Source organism: Peromyscus leucopus, chromosome 1 (genome assembly GCF_004664715.2).
Source record: "Peromyscus leucopus breed LL Stock chromosome 1, UCI_PerLeu_2.1, whole genome shotgun sequence".
Taxonomy (NCBI): Eukaryota; Metazoa; Chordata; class Mammalia; order Rodentia; family Cricetidae; genus Peromyscus; species Peromyscus leucopus.
Window position 1 is genome coordinate 190,873,548 of NC_051063.1, and position 21,980 is coordinate 190,895,527.

Here is a 21,980-nt window from a genome sequence, read left to right on the forward strand (position 1 = left end):
AGAGTCTCAGCATTCACCACTGCATTAATTTTTTTTCCTATATTTTATCTAAAAGCATCCTTAGCATGAGTCACAAAAGAAACTTTTGTTTGATAGTAAAATGATAAGACCACCTTCGAATGGTGAGAGCAGTATAGCGCTGGATGAACTCAGCCCTGGTCTGTTAGAGGCACCTATTTCTTTTCAAAACCCAATTTCCTGAAATGTCTCTCCTCAAGTCACAATTGCAGTATTTTCTTTTGGCTTGTCATGTTTGTGTTGGGGATGAGACTCTGGCTTCTGAATTAAGCGTATTATAGTTCGGTGTAAAGTATGTAGCTGGTAGTCAAGTCGAGGTTTGGCTGCCTGTCTTTTATCTGAAGGGTTCAGATTCACTGTGGGCGGTCAGATATCGGGGTGCAGCGTTCTAATAGATGCAGTTCTGGTCTAGGCTGGCAGCGAGCATGTGGGGAGGCTGTGCAGAGCAGGTCCAGGGCAGCCTGACAGCTAGAGCTGTGTGAAAGGCAGCCTGAGACTGAGTGGGAGGGATAATTCAGTGGGGCGGAGACACTCACCCGGAAACAGCGGCTGGGAGGATGTGGCACATTGGCTGTGTGTAGGGGAAGAGTGGAGCGTGGGAGGGGTTGGAGGACTAACATAAACGGAAGCTGGGACACTCTGTGAGCCTGGAGAAGTTGGAAGGAGCCAAAGTCAGCAGTACTGAGGGTCCATTCCCGGTTTTTGCTGTACTGTGGAGAATCCCGTGGTGCAGACCTGGGTGCGGAGGACACGGCGGGGTGTCGCGGGGACCTGAAATCTCCCCGGAGCCGCAGTCGTCGCGCGGGGCGGCCTGGGAAAGTCACCAGTCAGCAGCGCAGTGGCGGGAACCGCAGCCCGGCGGCCCTGGAACCTCCCAGGTCAGAGGAGCTGCGGGGCTGGGACACGGGAGGGGAGGGACGGGGGTGCGAGCAGTTTCTCTGCTTAGCTTAAGTAAGCCTTAAGTTCTGCTGTGGATGTCTTTTCCTTGGTATATTTTAGATCATATGGAATAAAACTTTATTTATTTCAGTTGATCTGATCCCCAAAATATTTTTGTAAGAATAATCTAATCGAATATCTGAATTTCTCTCGAGATTTGCAAGCATGATTCTCTTTGCTGTGGTGGAAACGACATCGCTCTTGAAATTTGCAACCGTCCGTACTAACGTACTAAGTGTTTTACCACTTCTCTGTTCAAGAGTGGCACATTTAACTGGAGACTCGAATTCACACAGAGCAAATTCTTAGATTATAGATTATAGTCATAAAAGGAACGCTTGCCAATTTCATTGAATCTGAAAGTATATTTTTTGCGAGTTCCACAGTTTACTTGTAAGCATTAACTTTTAACAATAAACTTTTATCCACCATTAATTTTCCATCTGAGACATATGCACAATGGGATGTAAATACAGCATTCTGAAAAGTGTCTCTGCCAGGCCTGGTGGCACAGGCCTTTAATCCCAACACTCAGAAGGCAGAGGCAGGTGGATCACAGTCTGTTGGAGGCTGGCAAGGTGTTCATAGTGACTTCAAGGACAGCCAGCACTGCACAGAAAATACCCTGCTTCAGGGAAAAATAGAAAACAAAAAAATTTAAATGCATTATAGTACAGAATGATATAAGAAAGCATCTTTTGAATAATTACGATAACTCACTTATTATGGTGATATTTTATTTTGTACTAAAATGTGATTTGTATGTTAATAAATACAGTTGCCTGGGGGTCAGAGCTATTAGCAAACCATAGCAGAAACTGGGCGGTGGTGGTGCACGCCTTTAATCCCAGCACTTGGTAGGCAGAGCTAGGTAGATCTCTGTGTGTTCAAGGATACAGCTAACATTGGAGACACACGCCTTTAATCTCAATACCAACCATAGAAGACTTGGAGGTCTGTACAGACAGGCAGTGACTAAGAGGTCATGTGGTTGATTTTACAACCAATGAGAAGGCAGAACAGAAACACTATAAAAAGCCAGACACACAGGAAGTTGCTCTGGTTCGGAGAGGTAGGACCACCGCAGGAGGAAGGTACGGTTTTAGCTCTTAGCTCTGACCTCTTGGGCTTTCATCTTTGCATTGGTTCTGTGTTTCTTATTGAATAAGATGGTTACATCTACATTTGGCGCCCACGTGACAAGAGTCCATTAAAAACCTCTTGGCTTGGCTTGGCTTGGCTTGGCGGCAGGTCCGGTTTCCCACCTGGGCGTCCGGCTCCCTAACTTGGGCCCAGGTCAGCTTGGTATCAGGCTGGACTGACCGTAGCCCCAAGCGGTTAGCTGCAGCTGGAGCTACTTGCTTAAAGCCAGTGCTACAAACAACTCAGGCCTGCCCTGCCAAACAGGGCCCTGCCTGTAAAGCCAATGCACGTGGTCAGAGCTTAAGGAAGCCGGAGCCCAGGCTTGACTCTGCTCAAGCGGGACCACGTGGCTGGATTTAAGCTTTAGCCAGAACTTGTGGCTATGCTTTCTTGTTCTCTCTCTCTCTCTCCCTCTCTCTCTCTCTCTCCCTCTCTCTCTCCCTCTCCCTCTCTCTCTCTCTTTGGATTCACACCTCAGACACTAGGTGGCTGTTTTGAAATTCCCTCGGATTTCTACTCTTCTATGCAGACTTTGTAAGTCAATTAACATATCAGATATTTTAAAGGAAACTATTTAAAAGATTTTCCCCCCACATTTTTAAAAAAATGGGTTTTATGTGTACATTGGAAGAAAATTGGACTTTGTTTGAAATTTTAGGCAGTCTGACAATGGAACAACTATATGAGAAGATTCATGTTGACCGAATTATGCAGTTTATTACTTTTATCCTCATTTTACTATTTTAAAAGATAGTCAATTTAAGTGCCAGGATAAAAGTTTTAGAAAAATCTGTTAAAGCTGTTAAAATAAATTATAGAGAAATTCAAATTCAGACGGAAGAAATTAACAGTGAAGTTGTTTCAAGATTGGATTATAAGGTTACAGAAAGAAAGCCTGTTTTCACACACTCACCCTTAATTTATCCAGTAACGGTACAGCAGTTACCTGATCAAATGAATACTCAAAATATTTGGGCTCCTGTGGGAGCCCGTTCTGGGGTTCCTCGTGGCTTTACCCAGCAGGTCCGTATAGAGTATGATCAGGACCACAGGCCTGAGTGCAGGTGTCTGAAATGGTCTGCACTTGGCTGTGCTGGGGGAGGAGGTCTTTTGCTCCACCCCTTGGCATCTCTATAAAAACCCTGGGCCAGAGACATTCGGGGCTGGTGGAATAGGTTCCAGGCCCCCTCGAGGCTATCCTTTATTTTCTATCTGTTTCTCTCCGCAATATTCTCCGCTATAAATCATTCTATCTAATATTTCCTCCTGCTCACACTCAAGAAAACTCTGGGGAGCTGTGGAGTTGGTGGGTAAACGCTCCACAGAATGGCGCCATGAACAAGGACTAAAGAAAAAAGAAAAAAACGGACTAAAGAAAAAAAGGGGGGACTTAAAAAGGGGGAGACTAAAGACAAATGAACAGGGACTAAAGACAAAGAAATAAGGACTAAAGATAAAGGAAAATAATAGTTTTATTACAGAGTTTTTGGCGAAAGTGCTGAGTCAGCCCTGCCAGTGGAAAGGCATGCCGGTGTTATGGAAAAAAAATATATATATTATTAAGAGGCAGGGGTTTTATCATTGAGAGAAAAGGAACGCGGACTGGAAGGATGTCTGATGCTGCAGCGAAATTCTCTTCTGTCAAAATTTTCTATCTTCTATCCCTTTCTCAGTTTCTATCTGTGAAAAGTAAGTATAAGGTATAGGGTAGTAATATAGTGTAGGAAAAACTTAGAAGTGTAATATTGTATAGAAAAAAATTTAAGATAAGTAAGGCAACTAGATAGAAAAACTCTTCAATTTTCTAACTTTGGGGGCTATGAATGCAAACTGGGGGAAAAATCTTTCTTTGGGCTTTATGGGTAGTAAAAAGCTCTTCTTTGAGCTTATGGGGAAGAAAAAGTTTCCTGTGGAAGCTTTTGACCTGGGGACAGCTGAAATGCTAAGTCCAAGCAGCAGGAGAAAGTGATTTCTCCCTGAGGCAAAAATGGGGGTGTAAGAAGTTAAAGTTCAGAAGTTTTGGGAAAAGTTGGTCTTTCTTTCTTCTGGGGAAAAAATCTTTCTTTTAAACTATACAGCTTTTCTTGGGAAAAAAAGGGGGGGGGAAATCTCTCTAAAAAGCCTTAATCTTTCTCAAAAACTCTCTTAAACTTAACTAAAGCCTTTAACTTTCTCTCTCAGAAGGACAAAAATTAGAATCACCCGAAGATATTAGTATGGGGACCACCTGTGATTAGTTCTAAGGGAAAACAACTTATGACAGCAAAACCTCTCCAAGTTCTTTCAAGCTTTAAAAATCCTCCCTGCAATGCAAAAGGCAGGGACAAGTTCCTAAAAACCTCTTCTAAGCTCTGTCTCTTCAAGCTGGTAAAAGACAGTGGGTCAGAGTACCCTGAGGGAAACGCTTGGGAGAGTGGGTGAAGACCTACAGAGAACCCAAAAGGGCAGGAAACTTTACCTGAGAAAAGCAAAAAAGGCAAGCTTTTCCGTTACAGCAGAGCTGAGGCATCAAGGGTTTTGTTTCTGAGTGAGCGTTTCAGAATGAAAGGGTGCTCCAAATTGTCCTAATGCAAAGATCCCCTGAAGCAATGCAAACTGTTAGCATTGTATCCTCGCTTCTGAGCAAAAAACCAGAGGCAACTGGCCAGCATCTCTGAGTTGGAGTGCATTTCAGGGATACTAGGGTTCCTGTAGTGGTTTTGTCACTAGTTAATGCAAACAGTGAGAAAAAAAGAGTTCAGAGCTGTGCCACTTTTGGCTTTACTGGCTCCTTTAGAAAAATACTTTGTATCACCCAATAGCTGTGCAGTTTTTGGGCGAAGAGCTTTACAGCAGCTAAATACGGTAATTTCACCCTCAGTGTGAAGTAAAGTTTTTCGGTAGAACAAACCAAAAGTACTGCTGTAGTAGAAATGTTTGTCTGAATTGAAGCACTTAGGGGAACTAGTATGAATCTGGGTGAAGGGACAGCCTCTAGTTAAAAACCGTCGACCGCTGACAGTGCATCTCTGCTGGTCCAGAATGGCTGAGAGAACTGGCAACTTTGGAGTGTGGCATCATCCTGGGAAGATTATAGTCCCCTAGCAACAATATCACAATTCTATAACAACAACACTCACTAAATCCCAGTATTGTACAGCAAAGCTGACTATAAACTCTAAACTTTAGAAATGATGTATGTACTTCCTGTCTAGTTAAGAGAATCTTTTTAAGAGATAGTGATGATAATTAAGAGTAAGAAGTAGAAAAAGATGAAAATAAGATGTGAGTTTGTAAAAATTCTGTCTTGTTAGATCTGTGTCAAGAAATCTTTAGGTGTTTGCTAAGTTAAATATATGCTAATTGTAGCCCTATATAAGTTTGTAAAATCGATCTATAGAGTTCCTTTAAGAATATAAGCTTGCAAGAAGTATCTAAGGTAGTCTTAAGACATGTAGTAATAAGCTTGTAAGATGCTAGTTGTAAATGTAAGTTTAAATAAGAATAAGATGGAATGAATAATAAGAAATATATTTGCTAAAGTAGTTCTATAGTTTCCTTAAGGAGTATAAATAAGTAGATGTTAATACGTTATATGTGAGTTTGTACAATGTAAATGTTGAATATGAGTCTAAATGCTTTGCAAGGCAAAAAATGTTAAGTGTGAGTCTATTTTTAATGTATATGGTTGAAAGAACCTGAGACACAGAAGGAAGTGTCCTAGTAGACTGCAAAGTAGTCAGTCTAAGTGGTTTTCAAAAGTCCCAGAAGCCACTAAGAAGCTAAGAATGGCGGATTCCAGAACCAGCACAACAAGGAATCTGCAGCCGAGATCCATGAAAAATCAACGCAACACGGAAAAACCTGAGCTAACATCAAAAAACAGTGAGGTTTAAAATATTACTGTAATTAAAAAGGTCTCCAGCTTGAGAATGAAAGTTGCAGATATGCTTGTTTTAACTAAAATTGTTAACTGCAAAAAGTTTTGGTTGTAAAACGTTTCTTCATATTTGGAAGTGAAAGCCTAGTACCAGAATTTATCATTTGAATTTTGAGACTTAAGAAACTAAATGAACAATCTAGATTTCATTGCAATGGGACAATTTTGAGCTTACTTATAGTAATGACCTAGGAACTGTTTTCTGGAATTGGGTTAAAAATGGAACTGTTTAAGTGAAGAAATTTATTGTTTCTACCTTGACTCAAGATGCAGTTTTGTGTATGCATATATGCTGGTGATTCATGTATTGTTCTGTGTTAAGAATGCAATTGTTTTGTGGAACTGTTTATGTAAAAATGGAATTATGTACAGAACTGGTTTTGTGTTACAAATGGAACTGTTTAAATATAAGTTTGGGTTCCTATATCTAGGTTTGAGATTTTGTTTAAAAAATTATAAAGAAAAGGAGGAGTTATGAGATTGAATTATGTTCACAGAAAACTATTGATATTAAAGCACCCTGGTTTTGTGAAGTTAAGGAAATATTTAAGTTTGATGTGAATACATCAGAGTTTTTTCTATGTTAACAAGAAAATTCAAATGATTGAGTTAAAGTTGTAAGACGGAGAAAATTGTTAACTATATATAGCACCATATATGCTAATTCAAATGGTTCTGTTAAGAGTTTGCTTTGAGCTGTAAGATTGAGATAATTGTGACTATGTATAGCAATATTTATGTTAACCTGTTAATGGTAATGATGAAGCTAAGGGATTCTTTAAGTTTGTAGTCAACTTAAGAGTTTTTGGTTTAGAAAGGGCTTGAGGTAGCTAAGACTGCTGTAGTCACCTTGGACCTAATTCAAAAGAGAAATGCCATCTTTATCATCCTCTACTCCCATACTGGGAGGTGTAACAGCTATGGAGATTGCTGTAAGCCATTAATAGTTTTATATATATATATGAAGGGGGGACCTGTGGGAGCCCATTCTTGGGTTCCTCATGGCTTTACCCAGCAGGTCCACATAGAAGATGATTAGGACCACGGGCCTGAGTGCAGGTGTCTGAGATGGTCTGCACTTGGCTGTGCTGGGGGAGGAGATCTTTTGCTCCACCCCTTGGCATCTCTATAAAAACCCTGGGGCAGAGACAGGGGCCATTGGGATAGGTTCCAGGCCCTCTTGAGGCTATCCTTTATTTTCTATCTGTTTCTCTCCGCAATATTCTCCACTATAAATCCTTCTATCTAATATTTCCTGCTGCTTACACTCAAGAAAACTCTGGGGAGCTGTGGGGTTGGTGGGTAAACGCCCCACAGGCTCCAATTGAAATGTTAGATTTACAAAGGTTTAAGGAAGCAATGGTATCTTATGGCATGAATTCCCCATATGTAAAGCAAATGTTAAACACCTGGTCAGCTTATAATAGGATTGTACCAAAGGACTGGCGGGAGCTGGCACATGCTGTTCTGGAACCCAGAGTATGGGGAGAGCGGACAGCCTTGCCTTGTTTTGATTTTAGTGGAATCGCTTTGAGTTTGAGTTTCTCTCTGTTTAATTTGATGTTGGCTGTTAGCTTGTTGTAAATTGCCTTTATTATGTTTACGTATGTTCCCTGTATTCCTGATCGCTCCAAGACTTTTATCATGAAGGGGTGTTGGATTTTGTCAAATGCCTTTGCTGCATCTAGTGAGATGATCATGTGGTTTTTTTTTTTTCTTTGAGTTTGTTTATATGGTGTAGTACATTGACAGACTTTCATATGTTGAACCATCTTTGCATCCCTGGGATGAAGCCTACTTGATCATGGTGGATAATTGTTTTGATATGTTCTTGGAGTCTGATTGCCAGTATTTTATTGAGTATTTTTGCATCAATGTTCATGAGGGAGATTGGTCTGTAGTTCTCTTTCTTTGTTGCATCTTTGTTTGGTTTAGGAATCAGGGTAATTGTAGCCTCATAGAAGGAATTTGGTAATGTTCCTTCTGTTTCTATTGTGTGGAACAATTTAGAGAGTATTGGTATTAACTCTAAGATCTGGTAGAATTCTGTGCTGAAACCATCTGGTCCTGGGCTTTTTTGGTTGGGAGACTTTTAATGATTGATTCCATTTCCTTAGGGGTTATTGGACTATTTAAATAGTTTATCTAGTCTTGATTTAACTTAGGTATTGGTTCCTATCCGGAAAATTATCCATTTCTTTTAGATTTTCCAGTTTTGTGGAGTAGAGGTTTTTGAAGTATGACCTGATGATTCTCTGGATTTCCTCATTGGTCTGTTGTTATGTCCCCCTTTTCATTTCTGATTTTGTTAATTTGGATGCTCTCTCTCTGTGTTTTTTGGTTAGTTTGGATAAGGACTTGTCTATCTTGTTGATTTTTCTCAAAGAATAAACTCTTTGTTTCATTAATTTTTTTGTATTGTTCTCTTTTTTTTATTTTATTGATTTCAGCTCTCAATTTGATTATTTCCTGGCATCTATTCTTACTGGGTGAGTTTGCTTCTTCTTTTAGAGCTTTCAGGTGTACTGTCAAGTCACTAGTGTGAGATTTCTCCAATTTCTTTATGTGGGCATTTAGTGCTATGAATTTCCCTCTTAGCACTGCTTTCATGGTGTCCCATAAGTTTGGGTATGTGGTATATTTGTTTTCATTGAATTCTAGGAAGTCTTTAATTTCTTTATTTCTTCCTTAACCATTGGTGATTCAGTTGAGCATTATTCAGTTTCCATGAGATTGTAGGCTTTCTGTAGTTTTTGTTGTTGAAATCTAACTTTAAGCCATGGTGATCTGATAGAACGCAGGAGGTTATTCCAATTGTTTTGTATCTGTTGACATTTGCTTTGTGGCTAAGTATGTGGTCAGTTTTAGAGAAGGTTTCTTGGGGTGCTGAGAAGGTATATTCTTTTTTGTTAGGATGGGATGTTCTGTAGACATCGATTAAGTCCATTTGAGACATAATATCAGTTAAGTCCTTTATTTCTCTGTTAAGTTTTGATTTGGGAGATCTGTCCAATTTTGAATGTGGGGTATTGAAGTCTCCCGCTATTAATGTGTAGGGTTTTATATGTGATTTAAGCTTTAGTAATGTTTCTTTTACATATGTAGGTGCCCTTGTGTTTGGGGCATAAATGTTCAGAATTGAAACTTCATCTTGGTGGATCTTTCCTGTGATGAGTATGTAATGCCCTTCTTGATCTCTTTTGATTAATTTTAGTTTGAACTCTATTTTGCTGGATATTAGGGTGGCTACACCCACTTGCTTCTTAAGACCATTTGATTGGAAAGTCTTTTCCTAGCCTTTTATTCTTAGGTAGTGTCTATCTTTGAATTTGAGATGTGTTTCTTGTATGCAGCAGAAAGATGGGTCCTGCTTTCATATCCATTCTGTAAGCCTATGTCTTTTTATAGGTGAATTAATTCCATTGATATTAAGGGATATTAATAACCAGTGATTGTTCATTCCTATTATTATTATTATTATTATTATTATTATTATTATTATTATTATTTGGTAGTAGTATGTGTGTGCTTCTCATCTTTGGGGGTTTACTGCTATAGTGTTATCTGTTGCCTGTGTTTTCGAGGATGTATCTGACTTCCTTAGTTTGGAATTTTCCTTCTAGTGCTTTCTGTATGGCTGGGTTTTTGGATTAGTATTGTTTAAATCTGGCTTTGTCTTGGAATGTCTTATTCACTCCGTCTATGAAGATTGAAAGTTTTGCTGGGTATATTAGTGTAGGCTGGCATCCGTGGTCTCTTAGTGTCTGCATTACATCTGTCCAGGTCCTTCTGGTTTTCAAAGTCTCCATTGAGAAATTGGGTATTATTCTGATGGGTTTGCCTTTATAAGTCACTTGGCCTTTTTCCTTTGCTGCTCTTAATATCCTTTCTTTATTCTGTACATTTAGTTGTTTAATTATTATGTGGCAAGGGGACTTTTTTGGGGGGTCTAGTCTGGTGTTCTATACGCTTCTTGTATCTTCATAGGTATTTCCTTAAGTTGGGAGTTTTCTTCTATGATCTTGTTGAATATATTTTCTGTGCCTTTGAGTTGGTATTCTTCTTCCTCTATCCCTATTATTCTTAGGTTTGGTCTTTTCATGGTTTCCCAAATTTCCTGGACAGTTTGGGTCATGACTTTGTTGGCTTTCATATTTTCTTTGACTGATGAATCTATTTCTACTACCATATCCTCAATGCCAGAGATCTTCTCTTCCATCTCTTGCATTCTGTTGGTTATACTTGCAGTATAACTGTAGTTCCTGTTCGTTTACTCAGATTTTCTATTTCCAGCATTCCCTATGTTTGTGTCTTCTTCATTTTTTTCTTTTTCCCTTTTCAGGTCTTGGACTGTTTCTCTCATCTGTTTCATTGCTTTTTCATTGTTTTCTTTCATGGATTTATTATTCTGTTTTATTTGTCTTTTCTTCTAGTTTTTTTTTATAGCATTCTTCCCATTTTTTTTGTTTGTTCCTCAATTTCATTTTTGATTTTTTTCTTTGTAGGCCTCTAGCATCTTCATAATGTTATTCTTAAGGTTGCTTTTTTCTGCTTCTTCAATTTTTTGATGTTCAGGTCTTGCTGTTGGAGGAGGGCTAGGTTCTGGTGTTGCTGTATTGCTCTTTATTTTGTTGTATGTACTTCTGCCTTGACGTCTGCCCATCTCCTCATGGATTTGTTCTTGGTCTTGATAGCACTCTTGGTCCATACAGAGCACACAGATTTGGCATTTCAGGAAGCCTCTCTGGTCCAGATGGGCCCTGGGGGCTCGTCTCCAATTCTCAGGAAGTTGGGGGGGTCTTGGGCAGATGGGCAAGGCGTGTAGACTGCAGGGTCTGCCAGGGGTCTTAGAGAAGGGGTACCCTCCCAGGGTCCCTGCTCAATGGCCAGAAACTGGGGCCATGTTGGGCAGGTCTTCCCCAGAACAGTTGGTGCCCAGGGATGGGACCTAGGGGCAGGCCTCTCAGAGTATGACCCCGGGCACTCACCTCTGGTCCAGATGGGCACTGGGGGCTGGTCTCCAATTCTCAAGAAGTATGTGTGTGGGGGTGTAGACTGCAGGGTCAGCTGGGGGGATCTTGGAGAAGGGGAACCTTCCTGGGGGGGCCCAGCCAGATGGCCCCAAAGCAGGCTTTTTACCCCTGGTGTTGGTCATTTTGTTAGAAATTATATGGCTCTTGTGAGGAGCATCATCAATCCAGTTGGGAAGATTTTATTTATATTCTAAATGTATGTGCTTACAGAGACTTAGATGTATTATAGGCATTTTTTGATGGATGGATAATAGTCAAGAAATAGATGGATTCCTTCTGAATTTTACAGACATGCTTACTGTTATTTTACCCTCCTTCTTCTGTGTTCATATCTGTCCCTGCTCCATAGTTAAATCCTCACCCCCCTTTTTCTTTTTTCCATTTCCCCCTTCAGACACTTGTTCCGTGTTACTCCATCCTTGTCACTCTCCGACAACCCCAGTGATCCCTTCTTACTTTTCTGGTTACTGTAGTCACTCCAGGTTGTGTACTCACATCTGAAGATTTGGAGCTAGGAACTTCCTATGTTCATGCAATGTCTGTCTCCCTGGGTATGGATTACCTCACTCAATGATCTTTTCTGGGTCCATTCATTTACTTGCATAGCTCATGATTTTTTTTTTTCTATTATGTATAGTGTTCTGCCTGCATGTATGCTTGCAGGACAGAGGAGGGCACTAGATTTCATTACAGATGTGGGTTGTGAGCCACCATGTGGTTGCTGGGAATTGAACTCAGGACCTCTGGAAGAGCAGTCAGTGTTCTTAACCTCTGAGCCATCTCTCCAGCCCATAGCTCATGATTTTAATTTACTTCACAGCTGAATAGTATTCCATAGTGTATATGTACCACACTTTCACTATCCATTTGTCAGTTGAAGGACATTTAGGTTGTTGCCATTTTGTAACTATTGTGAACAGAGCAGCAATGAACTTGGGTGAGCAAGTATCTATGGAGTAGGATGCCCAGTCCCTTGAGCTTATACCAAGGAAAGGAACAGCTGGGTTATGTGCCGAATTTATTTAGCTTCAAGGTTTGTTTATTTAGTTGAGGATTCTCTATTTTTATTTTTAGTGTGGCTAGTTTTTTTTATGGCATTTTAATTTCCTATTGTTTAATTTTATGTTGTTGCTGGTTGGATTATTGGTAGTATTCTTCTTTTTGAGAAATAGTTGTTTGCTGTCTTGCTCATGGATGATTACTTCACAGTTCTCCTGTATTTCTCTATTCCTCACATGAAATTTATTATTTCCCATGTTCTAATTGATGATTCCTCTGACTCTGCTGTGTATATTTTGCCTCTAATTAATTATGTGAGTGCTGCTTTAGTGAAATCAATTTTGTGTTAATTGGTGACTACCTTGAAATGCACTTATGTGTCCATCAATTTTAAGAGAGTAATTTTCTTTGTGCAACAAGATGCTTGATGGTGATTTTCCTCTTCAAGCTTCAAATGTCTTTTCATGCTTTCCTGGCTTTGGAATCACTGCTTGGACACCCAGTAGCAATCTGTCGCTTGGGTCTTTCATGTGGTTTGACATTGTTCTTTAAACAGTATAATTTTAACTCTTCCTTTTAGACCCCTTGATTTGAAAGGGAAGCAACCATCTCTTCATTGTTCCTGAAAGAGAAACTCAAAGAAGAGAAACAGTTAGAAATGGCTGATTCTCCAGTAAACATGTTGCAGGTCAGTGGTCCTTTCCACTCTTTATCTAAATCTGTTATACTTTGATGTATTAAAAGCCTTTAATTATCTGCTTCTGATAATTTAAAAAAAATTATTATGAGCAATTCTGTAAACAGAAAAACAACAAAATCACACAATGAAATTAAGCAGTCCCAAAGACTATACAACTCGATGCCCTTTAATACAGTTAGAGTTGCCATAGAGAACAGAAGCTCTAGAGCGTCACATGGGATGTTATATTTTCATAATTGAATATATTTTGATTTCCTTATCCACCCCCAAAACCCCAAACACCTTTGACAGAATTAGAACTAGAAGAGCAATTAGCTTTATATCCTTTTTCATAATTGGTGTTCATTGCCTGCATTCAGTCATTCATCTGTTAATAGATAATTAGTTTGGTTCCAATAATTTTTCTTTGGTGATTAAAACAGCAGTAATCATGGAGTATATATATCTCTGTTGTGAGGTGGGTTGTTCTCTGAGTTTATGGCCAGGAGGGAAAGAACTTGGTCATTTGTTAGTTCTCTTTCAGTTTCTTTTTTTTTTTTAAATATTTTTTAAGACTTATTTACTTATTATGTATACAGAAGAGGGCGCCAGATCTCATTACAGATGGTTATGAGCCACCATGTGGGTGCTGGGAATTGAACTCAGGACCTCTGGAACAGCAGTAGGCGCTCTTAACCTCTGAGCCATACCTCCAGCCCTCTTTCAGTTTCTTTGATAATTTCCAAACTGATTGCCACTATGGCTGTATTAATTTGCACCCTGCTCTCCATTAACTGTGAATAAGGCTTCCTTTCTCTCCATAGCCCCTCAAACATTTGTTGTCAGGTTAGTTGATGACAGCTATTCAGCTTAGGGTGGGCAGTATTTCTAAGAAGTTTTAATTTGCTTTTCCACAGTTGTCTTTTGGGATCCTGAATGATTTTGTAATGTTTATTGGCCATTTGAGTTTCTGACTTTGAAAAGTGTCTATTTAGTTCTTTGGCCATTTGTTGATTTGCAGTTTTATATTCTTGGTATTTAATGAATTTAATTTTTGGTAAATTTTTTGGTAAATACTTTATCCAAAGTATCACTGGTACAGATTCTCTTAGCTATACTTTAAACATTTTTTGATGTGTTCTTGGACTTCCCTCAATATTTATTACTCTTTGGGAGAAAAACGAAATATTTTTCAAAACTTCTGAAATTATTTGTATGTGTTGGTTTATGCGTATTCTTATGGAAATTTTGGATTATATCAAATATAGCTGATGCAGATTGCTCTATCTGTTCGTAGTGGCCCACAGATTCTCATAAAATTAATTCCATAGAACACTCCATGTTAATGTTATACATTCCATGTTAATGTTAAAATTGACAGTATGTAGTGCTTTTACAGTCCTTGCTAGTGTTGAAAAAGACAAAACTATTTGTCTATAAAATCAGTCATATATCTGTCTTCCATACCTACCCCTTTGCTATTTGATGATGTCGCATTGCACCTAGAGTTTAAGCATTCCAACTGAGTCTGTTATAATAGTCATGTAAGGCCCAAGTACACACAGGATTGATTTGTGTAAGTCTTTTAGCATGATCTACAGTAAAAGTATTTAAAGCACATTTCCTCATCATGAATTTTCCTCCTGAGACATGTCTCCTGTGATCCTGTGTAACAAACACACCATCCAATAACAAATAGTTAACCAAGTCCAGACCTTAAATGTATTTTCTGTTTCATGTATACTGCTTGTAAGACTGTTGTTTCATTCTGTTTTCACAGAGTTAGAACGTTCATGATAGAATGTGACTGTATTGGAAATCACATTTTGAGTAATTATCTTCACTCATCTACATTCTGTCTCCTTATATCTGGGAAAGAATTCCAGGTATCATGTGGTCAGACCATACTTTTTCATTTCAGAACCTGTTGACATTCCGGGATGTGACTATTGACTTCCCCCAGGAGGAGTGGGAATGCCTGGACTCTGCTCAGAGGGCTTTGTACATTGATGTGATGGTGGAGAATTACAACAACCTGGTCTTTGTGGGTGAGAACATTTTGCTTGTAGAATTCTTAACCCATCTTTTGCTTCTTGACTTCATAGGATGTAAAATCTGTTAAGTTGTCCTGAAAAAACCAACAGGAGACCAGGCAAAGTTTAGTGGTAGGAAAGAACTTTTTCATGCAATTTCCTTTTCTCTTTCCATTTTCCATGTCAAGGTATCATCTACCCTTCATTTTGGTTCTAAGATTCATCCATAAACTCAGTAGCATATAGTATTTCCACTCATATCTTAAAGCTCCATATCCATTATCACTGTTGACATGGTTTTAATTTTGAGAAAAGTTCAAGATACACAAACTGAAAATACTAAATATACTGAAGAATTTGAGAAGAAATATCAGTTGAGAAATCTTGCCTAGATTCCTCTGCTTTCTGTTTTCCTGTATTGAGTGCAGTACTGTCCTACACTTGTGTAATCTTTCTAAAAGTTCTAGCATGGGTCATGGGCTGCCTCAAAGAAATGTGGATTATGTATTAGAGGTAGGTGTGATCACCTGTCTGGAAAGAATGAGATTGCCCTGGAATGTGGAGAGGAGTGAGTAGCCACAACTAGGGTGGGCTCGTGAATGAACAAGAGAACTGTGAAGACTTCAGGTGAAAGAGAAATGGTTTTGTGATATTCAATTCCACTTGAAAGGATTCCTGATCATTTAACTTAGTATAGTGTCCTGCCCCAGGATGTATCGGTCTGTTGTAATAACTATTAGAAGGCGTTGTGTCTTATTACACAAGAATTATAGTGACTTAATATTAGTACAAAGTGCAGTTTTATTTTATTCTGCTGAAAACAGATTGGAATAATTTTACAAAATTTTAAATCTAACGTGAGTCCATGTAGTAGGATTATTCTGTAATTGCCTTCATATTACATCCTTCACTTTCTTCCTTGTGGAGAATGCACAGACACCCTTCTGTGAAATTAGTCCATGTACAGAGTGGACTTGAGAATAACCCTATGAGGAAAGTTAACACAGCAGTGTGTGGAGCTCAGACAGTAGAGGATAGAAATAAGCAATAGCTGCCCATGACAGTCTTGCCTCCTATGATCTAGAGACTCTGATGTCTGGCCGAATACTGTCTTTGCATTCATTACTTTTCTAGAATCTAATGCCTTGCTTTAGAAAAAAATAATAATAATAAACTTTTTGATGCTTTTAAGTAAGACTTTAATCTTAAAAGGAACTGGGTCTTCTGAACAGTATTCTTCATTGCCTATCACTTAGTTAGGTATAAATACCATTAACTTGGGATTAGATTAAACTCCTTTTCATCAATTTCTAAGAAGAAATATTTAAAGATAGAGATATGTATTCTAACTATAGTCTCTGTGAGCTCTATCCCAAAGCTAATTTACAACACTTAATTATTTTTTTTCCATTTGTTTCCCCGTTAGAAATTTCTGATAAAGATGAGATATCTGTTATAAACTACTGACTTTGGAGGCTGTTATGCCATTTTTGTGAAAATCCATACAATTCAGTGAATGAAAAATGTCCATTACTGGGAGCTGTAATCTAAATAGTTCCATGTTGATTTATGTTAAAAGAGAACTTGGGGAGACAGTCATTTATCACATGTTTATTATTGGAACAAGCCCTATTAATCTGAACTGTACTCATTTTCAGAGAACTATTGCAAATGTGATCCTGTCCATCAACATGTGAAGACTGAAAAGGAGTCTTATCAGTGTAATGAACTTGGCAAGGTGCTTCATGACCCATCCATATGTGCACTTTATAAAACAAGTGAAACTACAGAAAACTCTAATAACTCAAGATACAGTAATCACAGGGATGCCTCTATTGACTCATCAAATTCAGATAGATATGAAAGCATGCACACTGGAGAAGAACCTTGCAGGTTAAAAAACTATGAGAAATCCTTAAATTTGTATTCCAACATTGCTCAAGATCAGAGACTCTACACTGCAAAGAAAGAGCACAGGCAGGGAGAATATGATGACTATATCTGCTCTTCATACAACTTTTTGCAAAAAAACCCAGTCTACATTGGTGAGAAACCATACCATTGGGGGGAATGTGGGAAATGCTTCAGTACTGCCTCAGGCCTCACGGAACATGAGAGAATTCATACTGGAATTAAACCCTACAAGTGCAACGTTTGTGAAAAATCCTTTAACCAGAGTTCAGGTCTTCAAATACATCAAAGACTTCTTACTGGGGAGAAACCTTACAAATTCGAAGAATTAGGAAAGTCATTTCGTCAGTTGTCAGCACTTAAAAGCTACCAGAAAAGGCATACAGGAGAGAAACCTTACAAATGTAAGGAATGTGACAAATCCTTTGCCCACTCTTCTACTCTAAAGAAACATCAGAAAATGCATACTGCTGGGAGACATTATACTTATCAAGAATGTGGCAAGGTCTTTCATCAGCTTTCACATTTTAGAAGGCATTACAGACTCAATGGAGAGAAGCTTTACAAGTGCAGTGACTGTGACAGATCCTTCCCTAAATTATCACTTCTTAACAGGCATTACATAATCCATTCTGGTGAAAAACCTTACCAATGTGAGGTATGTGACAAATCCTTTACCTTGAACTCAACCCTTAGAAGACATCAGAAAATTCATACTGGGGAGAAACCTTACAAATGTATGGAATGTGATAAGTCCTTTAACCGGGACTCACATCTTAAAATACATCAGAGAGTTCATACTGGAGAGAGACCTTACAGTTGTCAGGAATGTGACAAATCTTTTGCCCAATCTTCTGGTTTAAGGACACATCAGAAAATTCATACTGGAGAGAAACTTCACAAATGCAAAGACTGTGACATGTCCTATATCCATATTGCAAGTCTTAAAATACATCAGAGAGTTCATACTGGAGAGAGACCTTACAGTTGTAAGGAATGTGACAAATCCTTTACCAGTTGCTCACATCTTAAAAGACATCAGAGTGTTCATACTGGGGAGAAACCTTACAAATGTATGGTATGTGACAGGTCTTATACTAGCTGCTCATATCTTAGAGAACATCAGAAAAGTCATACTGGAGAGAAACTTCACAAATGCAAAGACTGTGACATATCCTTTATCCATATAGTAAGTCTTAGAAAACATCAGAGAGTTCATACTGGAGAGAGACCTTACAGATGTAAGGAATGTGACAAATCCTTTGCCAATTGCTCAGATCTTACAAGACACCGGAGAGTTCATACTGGGGAGAAACCTTACAAATGTATGGAATGTGACAAGTCCTTTACCCTTCGAGCAAATCTTAGAAGACATCTGAGTGTTCACACTGGGGGGAAACTTTACAAACGTATGGAATACGAGAAGTCCTTTACCCATGACTCAAGTCTTAGAAAATATCAGAGAGTTAATACTGGAGAGAGACGTTACAGTTGTCAGGAATGTGACAAATCTTTTGCCTACTCTTCTGGTTTATGGAGACATCAGAAAATCCATAATGGAGAGAAAAAATAAAAATGCAAAAACTGATGCATCCTTTATCCATATTTTGAAGCTTAGGAAATATTAGAAAATTCATACTTTAGAGAAACATACAAGTCACAACAGTATACCAAATGGAAACAGCAAGATAAGAAACTTGTGAAAGTCATTGAAGTTTTAAATTTTAAAAAAAATCCTAGAGTTTATATTAAAATAAAATTCTGCAATGTAAATGGAAATATGATTTTTATTTCTTTTAATGTGTATGTATGTTCTGCCTGTAACTGTGTATGTGCACTACATGTATGCCTTGTACAGATAGAGTACAGAAGGGGTCATCAGATTCCCTGAAGCTGGAGTTACAGACCATTGTGAACTGCCATGCATGTTTTGGGAATTGAACACTGGTCCTCTGGAAGAGCAACCAGTGCTCTTACCCACTAAGCCATGTCTCCAGCCTCTGGTAAAAAGTGTAATAAAAACATTTATCTTGTTCAACATCCAAAAATTCATACTAATGCCAGGTGTGGTGGTGCACTCCTTTGTTCCCAGCACTCATGGTGCAGAGACAAGAAGATCTCTGTGTCAGAGGACATCATCTACATACTGAGTTCCAGGATAGCCAGGACTACATAAACTCTGTCAAAACCAAAAAGAATCCTAATAAAGTAACATAAAAAAATTACAAAACCTTTACTTTCACATCTGATTGTGTTGTACATCACAAAATTCATACTTCTGTGAAAACATAAAGTAGAGAATACTCGCCATTTCTGTCCATCTCGGCTCCCCAAATGAATTGAATTTGACAAACCCTTCACATAGTACTGAAATTGCAGAGATAAAAGAATATTCATCATTCAGGAAAATACTCTGATAAATTATTCACCTTCAAAAATCTTCATACTAGAGTCAAACCATACAAGTGGCAAAAGTCCAGTCATTGCTCCATCCACAATGCTGGTTTTCTCTGATGATCTTCAGTATGTACTGGAATCTTGAAGTAGGCTTCAATGCCACTGAAGGAATGGATTTGCTAGAAAGACTAGGGCAAGTGCTTTATTCTTCCATGCCCTTATATAGACTTCCAGCATAAGGTATGGCTCAGATTAAAGGTGTGTCTTTCGGCCTCATGATTGTTTTCAAAGGTGTGTGTCCTCCCACCTCAAGATATGGACTAAAGGTGTTTATCTTCCTACCTCTAATGTCTGGACTAATAGTGGACTCACACATCAAACCAAGCAAACATCTCTAACAGGTGTGCCTTCTATTTCTGAATTGTAGTTCATTCTTGATGTAGTAAATTAGACAAGTGTAGCCATTACAAGTCCATTTCTTGTCAACTTGACACACAATTAAATCTCTTTATGTCATGATTAATTTCCAATTGAAGACAATAAACAGGTCATAATAACAGCTAAACATAATATAACTATACCAAAAAAAAATAACTATACCAAATAGAATTGCAAATGCATTATGTTTTTAACCATGTCATAATTATACCTAACATGATATAACTTGCTCTCATACTACTACAAACACATTGGTAATTTAGAATAGATGTCAATGTCTCTTGTGGACAGGACTTTAGTATCTAGAAGTTAAATACAGATAACCATTGATACTCTCTTAGTTGATGTTACATCACTTGACAAAGAAATTGGAAAAAAAATTATCTGTGTAAAAACATTCTTAGGAAAATACAATAGAAACACTAATGTCAATGATAATCTTCCCTTCTGTTACTGGTCACATGGCCTTAACAAGTATTTATAACTACCTTCCTCTACTACCCATTCTGTATTTCCTCAACCTTTGGTCAGTCTTGGCTCCTTTCCTGGAAGGTGATCTATTCCTCCAGTCCTGATGTGTTGTGCCCTCTATAAACCTTCCTGTGTTAGGCTGTTGTAGTTTCCCATTGATTTTAATCACAGGATATGGTAGCACTAGGAGACACCCTAAAGGATCTTCTGCACTGTAGACATAATCCCCACTGTATTGTGTAGAGGCAGTCCTATTTCCCCATGGTGATATGGATCAATCATCCCTCCTAAGACTGTTAGGAGTTGTTAGTTTTAGGCAGAGTTTCACAGTGTGTCAACAGCTGTTCCCAAATAACCATGAGGAGGCTTAATATTAACCCTCAATCAAGAGATATCAGGCATCTCCAAGTCCCTTTGAGTAGGCCATCTTTTGACAAATGCTTCAGCCAATCATTCAAATAGACTTTTGACACCTTAACTATGAGAGCTTCCATATTAAACCCAGAATCTCCGCTCAGAGGGATATTAATGAACAGCCTGATCTAGTTTTAGATTTCTTCCACCATTATCCCACGCTATTAAAACCAATTCCTACACATACTCCTAGAATTATGATGGAATTAATTGGCAAAATCATTAAGCCCTTTAGCAGTGTAGCACACCTCCTCATGGACTACACTTACTTCCACCCCTCTAAGAGCCTGCTTGGCGATAAGTTTGGTTATAGGTCTAGAAGCAACAATTAGTGGACCCTGAGGAACATCAGTATTATCTTGCCTGACATTTCCTTCAGAGAAAGTCACTTCTGGTTTAATAGACAATGAAGGATTAGTTTCTTCATCAAATGTGGAAAAAGTAATATCTCAAGGGGTGGGGCTGAGGGTACTGCTTCCTCAGGTAAGATAAACCCTTGAGAATCTGAGGAGTCAAAGTTCTTAGCTTTAATAGTGTCCTCCCACAATCCCCATGCCAAGTTACAGGATCCCATTCTTTACCATTTAATGCCCTTACTTCAACTGCTGACACTGTCTGAGGCTGGGATTTGAATTTTTGTTGTAGTTCAGCCTACCTCATAATGAGGGCTTCAGTTTGATTTTCTGAAACTTGAGCTCTGTAGCTGCTGGAGAGATGATTCTCTTCCAGTTCACACTAAGAAACATTTAAACTATTTATTTGCATCTGGAGCTGGTCAGTTTTATCAGTAAGTTCTTTGATGTCCTTCACAGTAGTCTGAAATGATAGAAATTGGTTAGTTTTATCAAGGAGCTCATTTCTATCCTGTATCAATTTATCCAGAGTTGCTAAGAGCAACCAACTAGCTAAATCATTTCCCTTATTTTCTCACAAATCATCAAAAGTTTTATATTCCTCAAATACATTGCTATTCACAATTGAAGAATCAGGATAGCAAAATGCATTTATCTCCTTAGCTTTGTAATATAGTTCACACCATGGACTTTCAGTATTCTCCAAGCTCCAAGAAGAGGGAGTGACTGGAGAGGTTTCAATATCTGAGGGTGCTGTTAAATTGAAAAGCATATATCAGGTACTTAAAGGATTCATCCTTCTACTTCTGTTGTTCTAGAGTCACTTCTGGTACCAAAATCTGCATAGTCAGGATTCTTTAGACTAACAGAACTTATAGAATGAATCTCTCTCTCTCTGTCTCTTTGTCTCTGTCTATCTCTCTCTCTGTCTCTCTGTCTCTGTCTCTGAAAACATAGGAGATTTGTTAGAATAATTTACAGGCTGCTGTCCAGCTAATATATCAATGGATAGCTTTGAAGAGAAAATCCAAAAGTCCAATAGTTGCTCCATCCACAGTGACGGATGATTCAGCTGGCCTTCAGTATATACTGGAATCCCAAAGAAGTAGACTTCAATGCCAGTGAAGGAATGGATGTGCTAGCAAAGAAATGAGCCAACAAGCAGACAATGGACAAAATACTTTATTCTTCCTTTCTTGTCCTTCTATAGGTTTCCAGAAAAAGGTGTGGCCT

At 38.5% G+C, this 21,980-nt stretch overlaps 1 protein-coding gene and 1 pseudogene across 1 annotated transcript; both read left to right on the forward strand.

Moving 5' to 3' along the window:
- The window catches only part of LOC114686605, a 290,182-nt pseudogene that overhangs the window by 152,945 nt on the left and 115,257 nt on the right, over positions 1–21,980 (forward strand).
- On the forward strand, positions 621–18,453 carry LOC114687666 (zinc finger protein 54-like). Its single transcript, XM_028862264.2, has 4 exons — positions 621–896; positions 12,632–12,739; positions 14,652–14,778; positions 16,422–18,453. Exons 2-4 carry the CDS (start codon positions 12,710–12,712, stop codon positions 18,245–18,247), a joined length of 1,983 nt encoding a protein of 660 aa, XP_028718097.1. The 5' UTR covers positions 621–896; positions 12,632–12,709; the 3' UTR covers positions 18,248–18,453.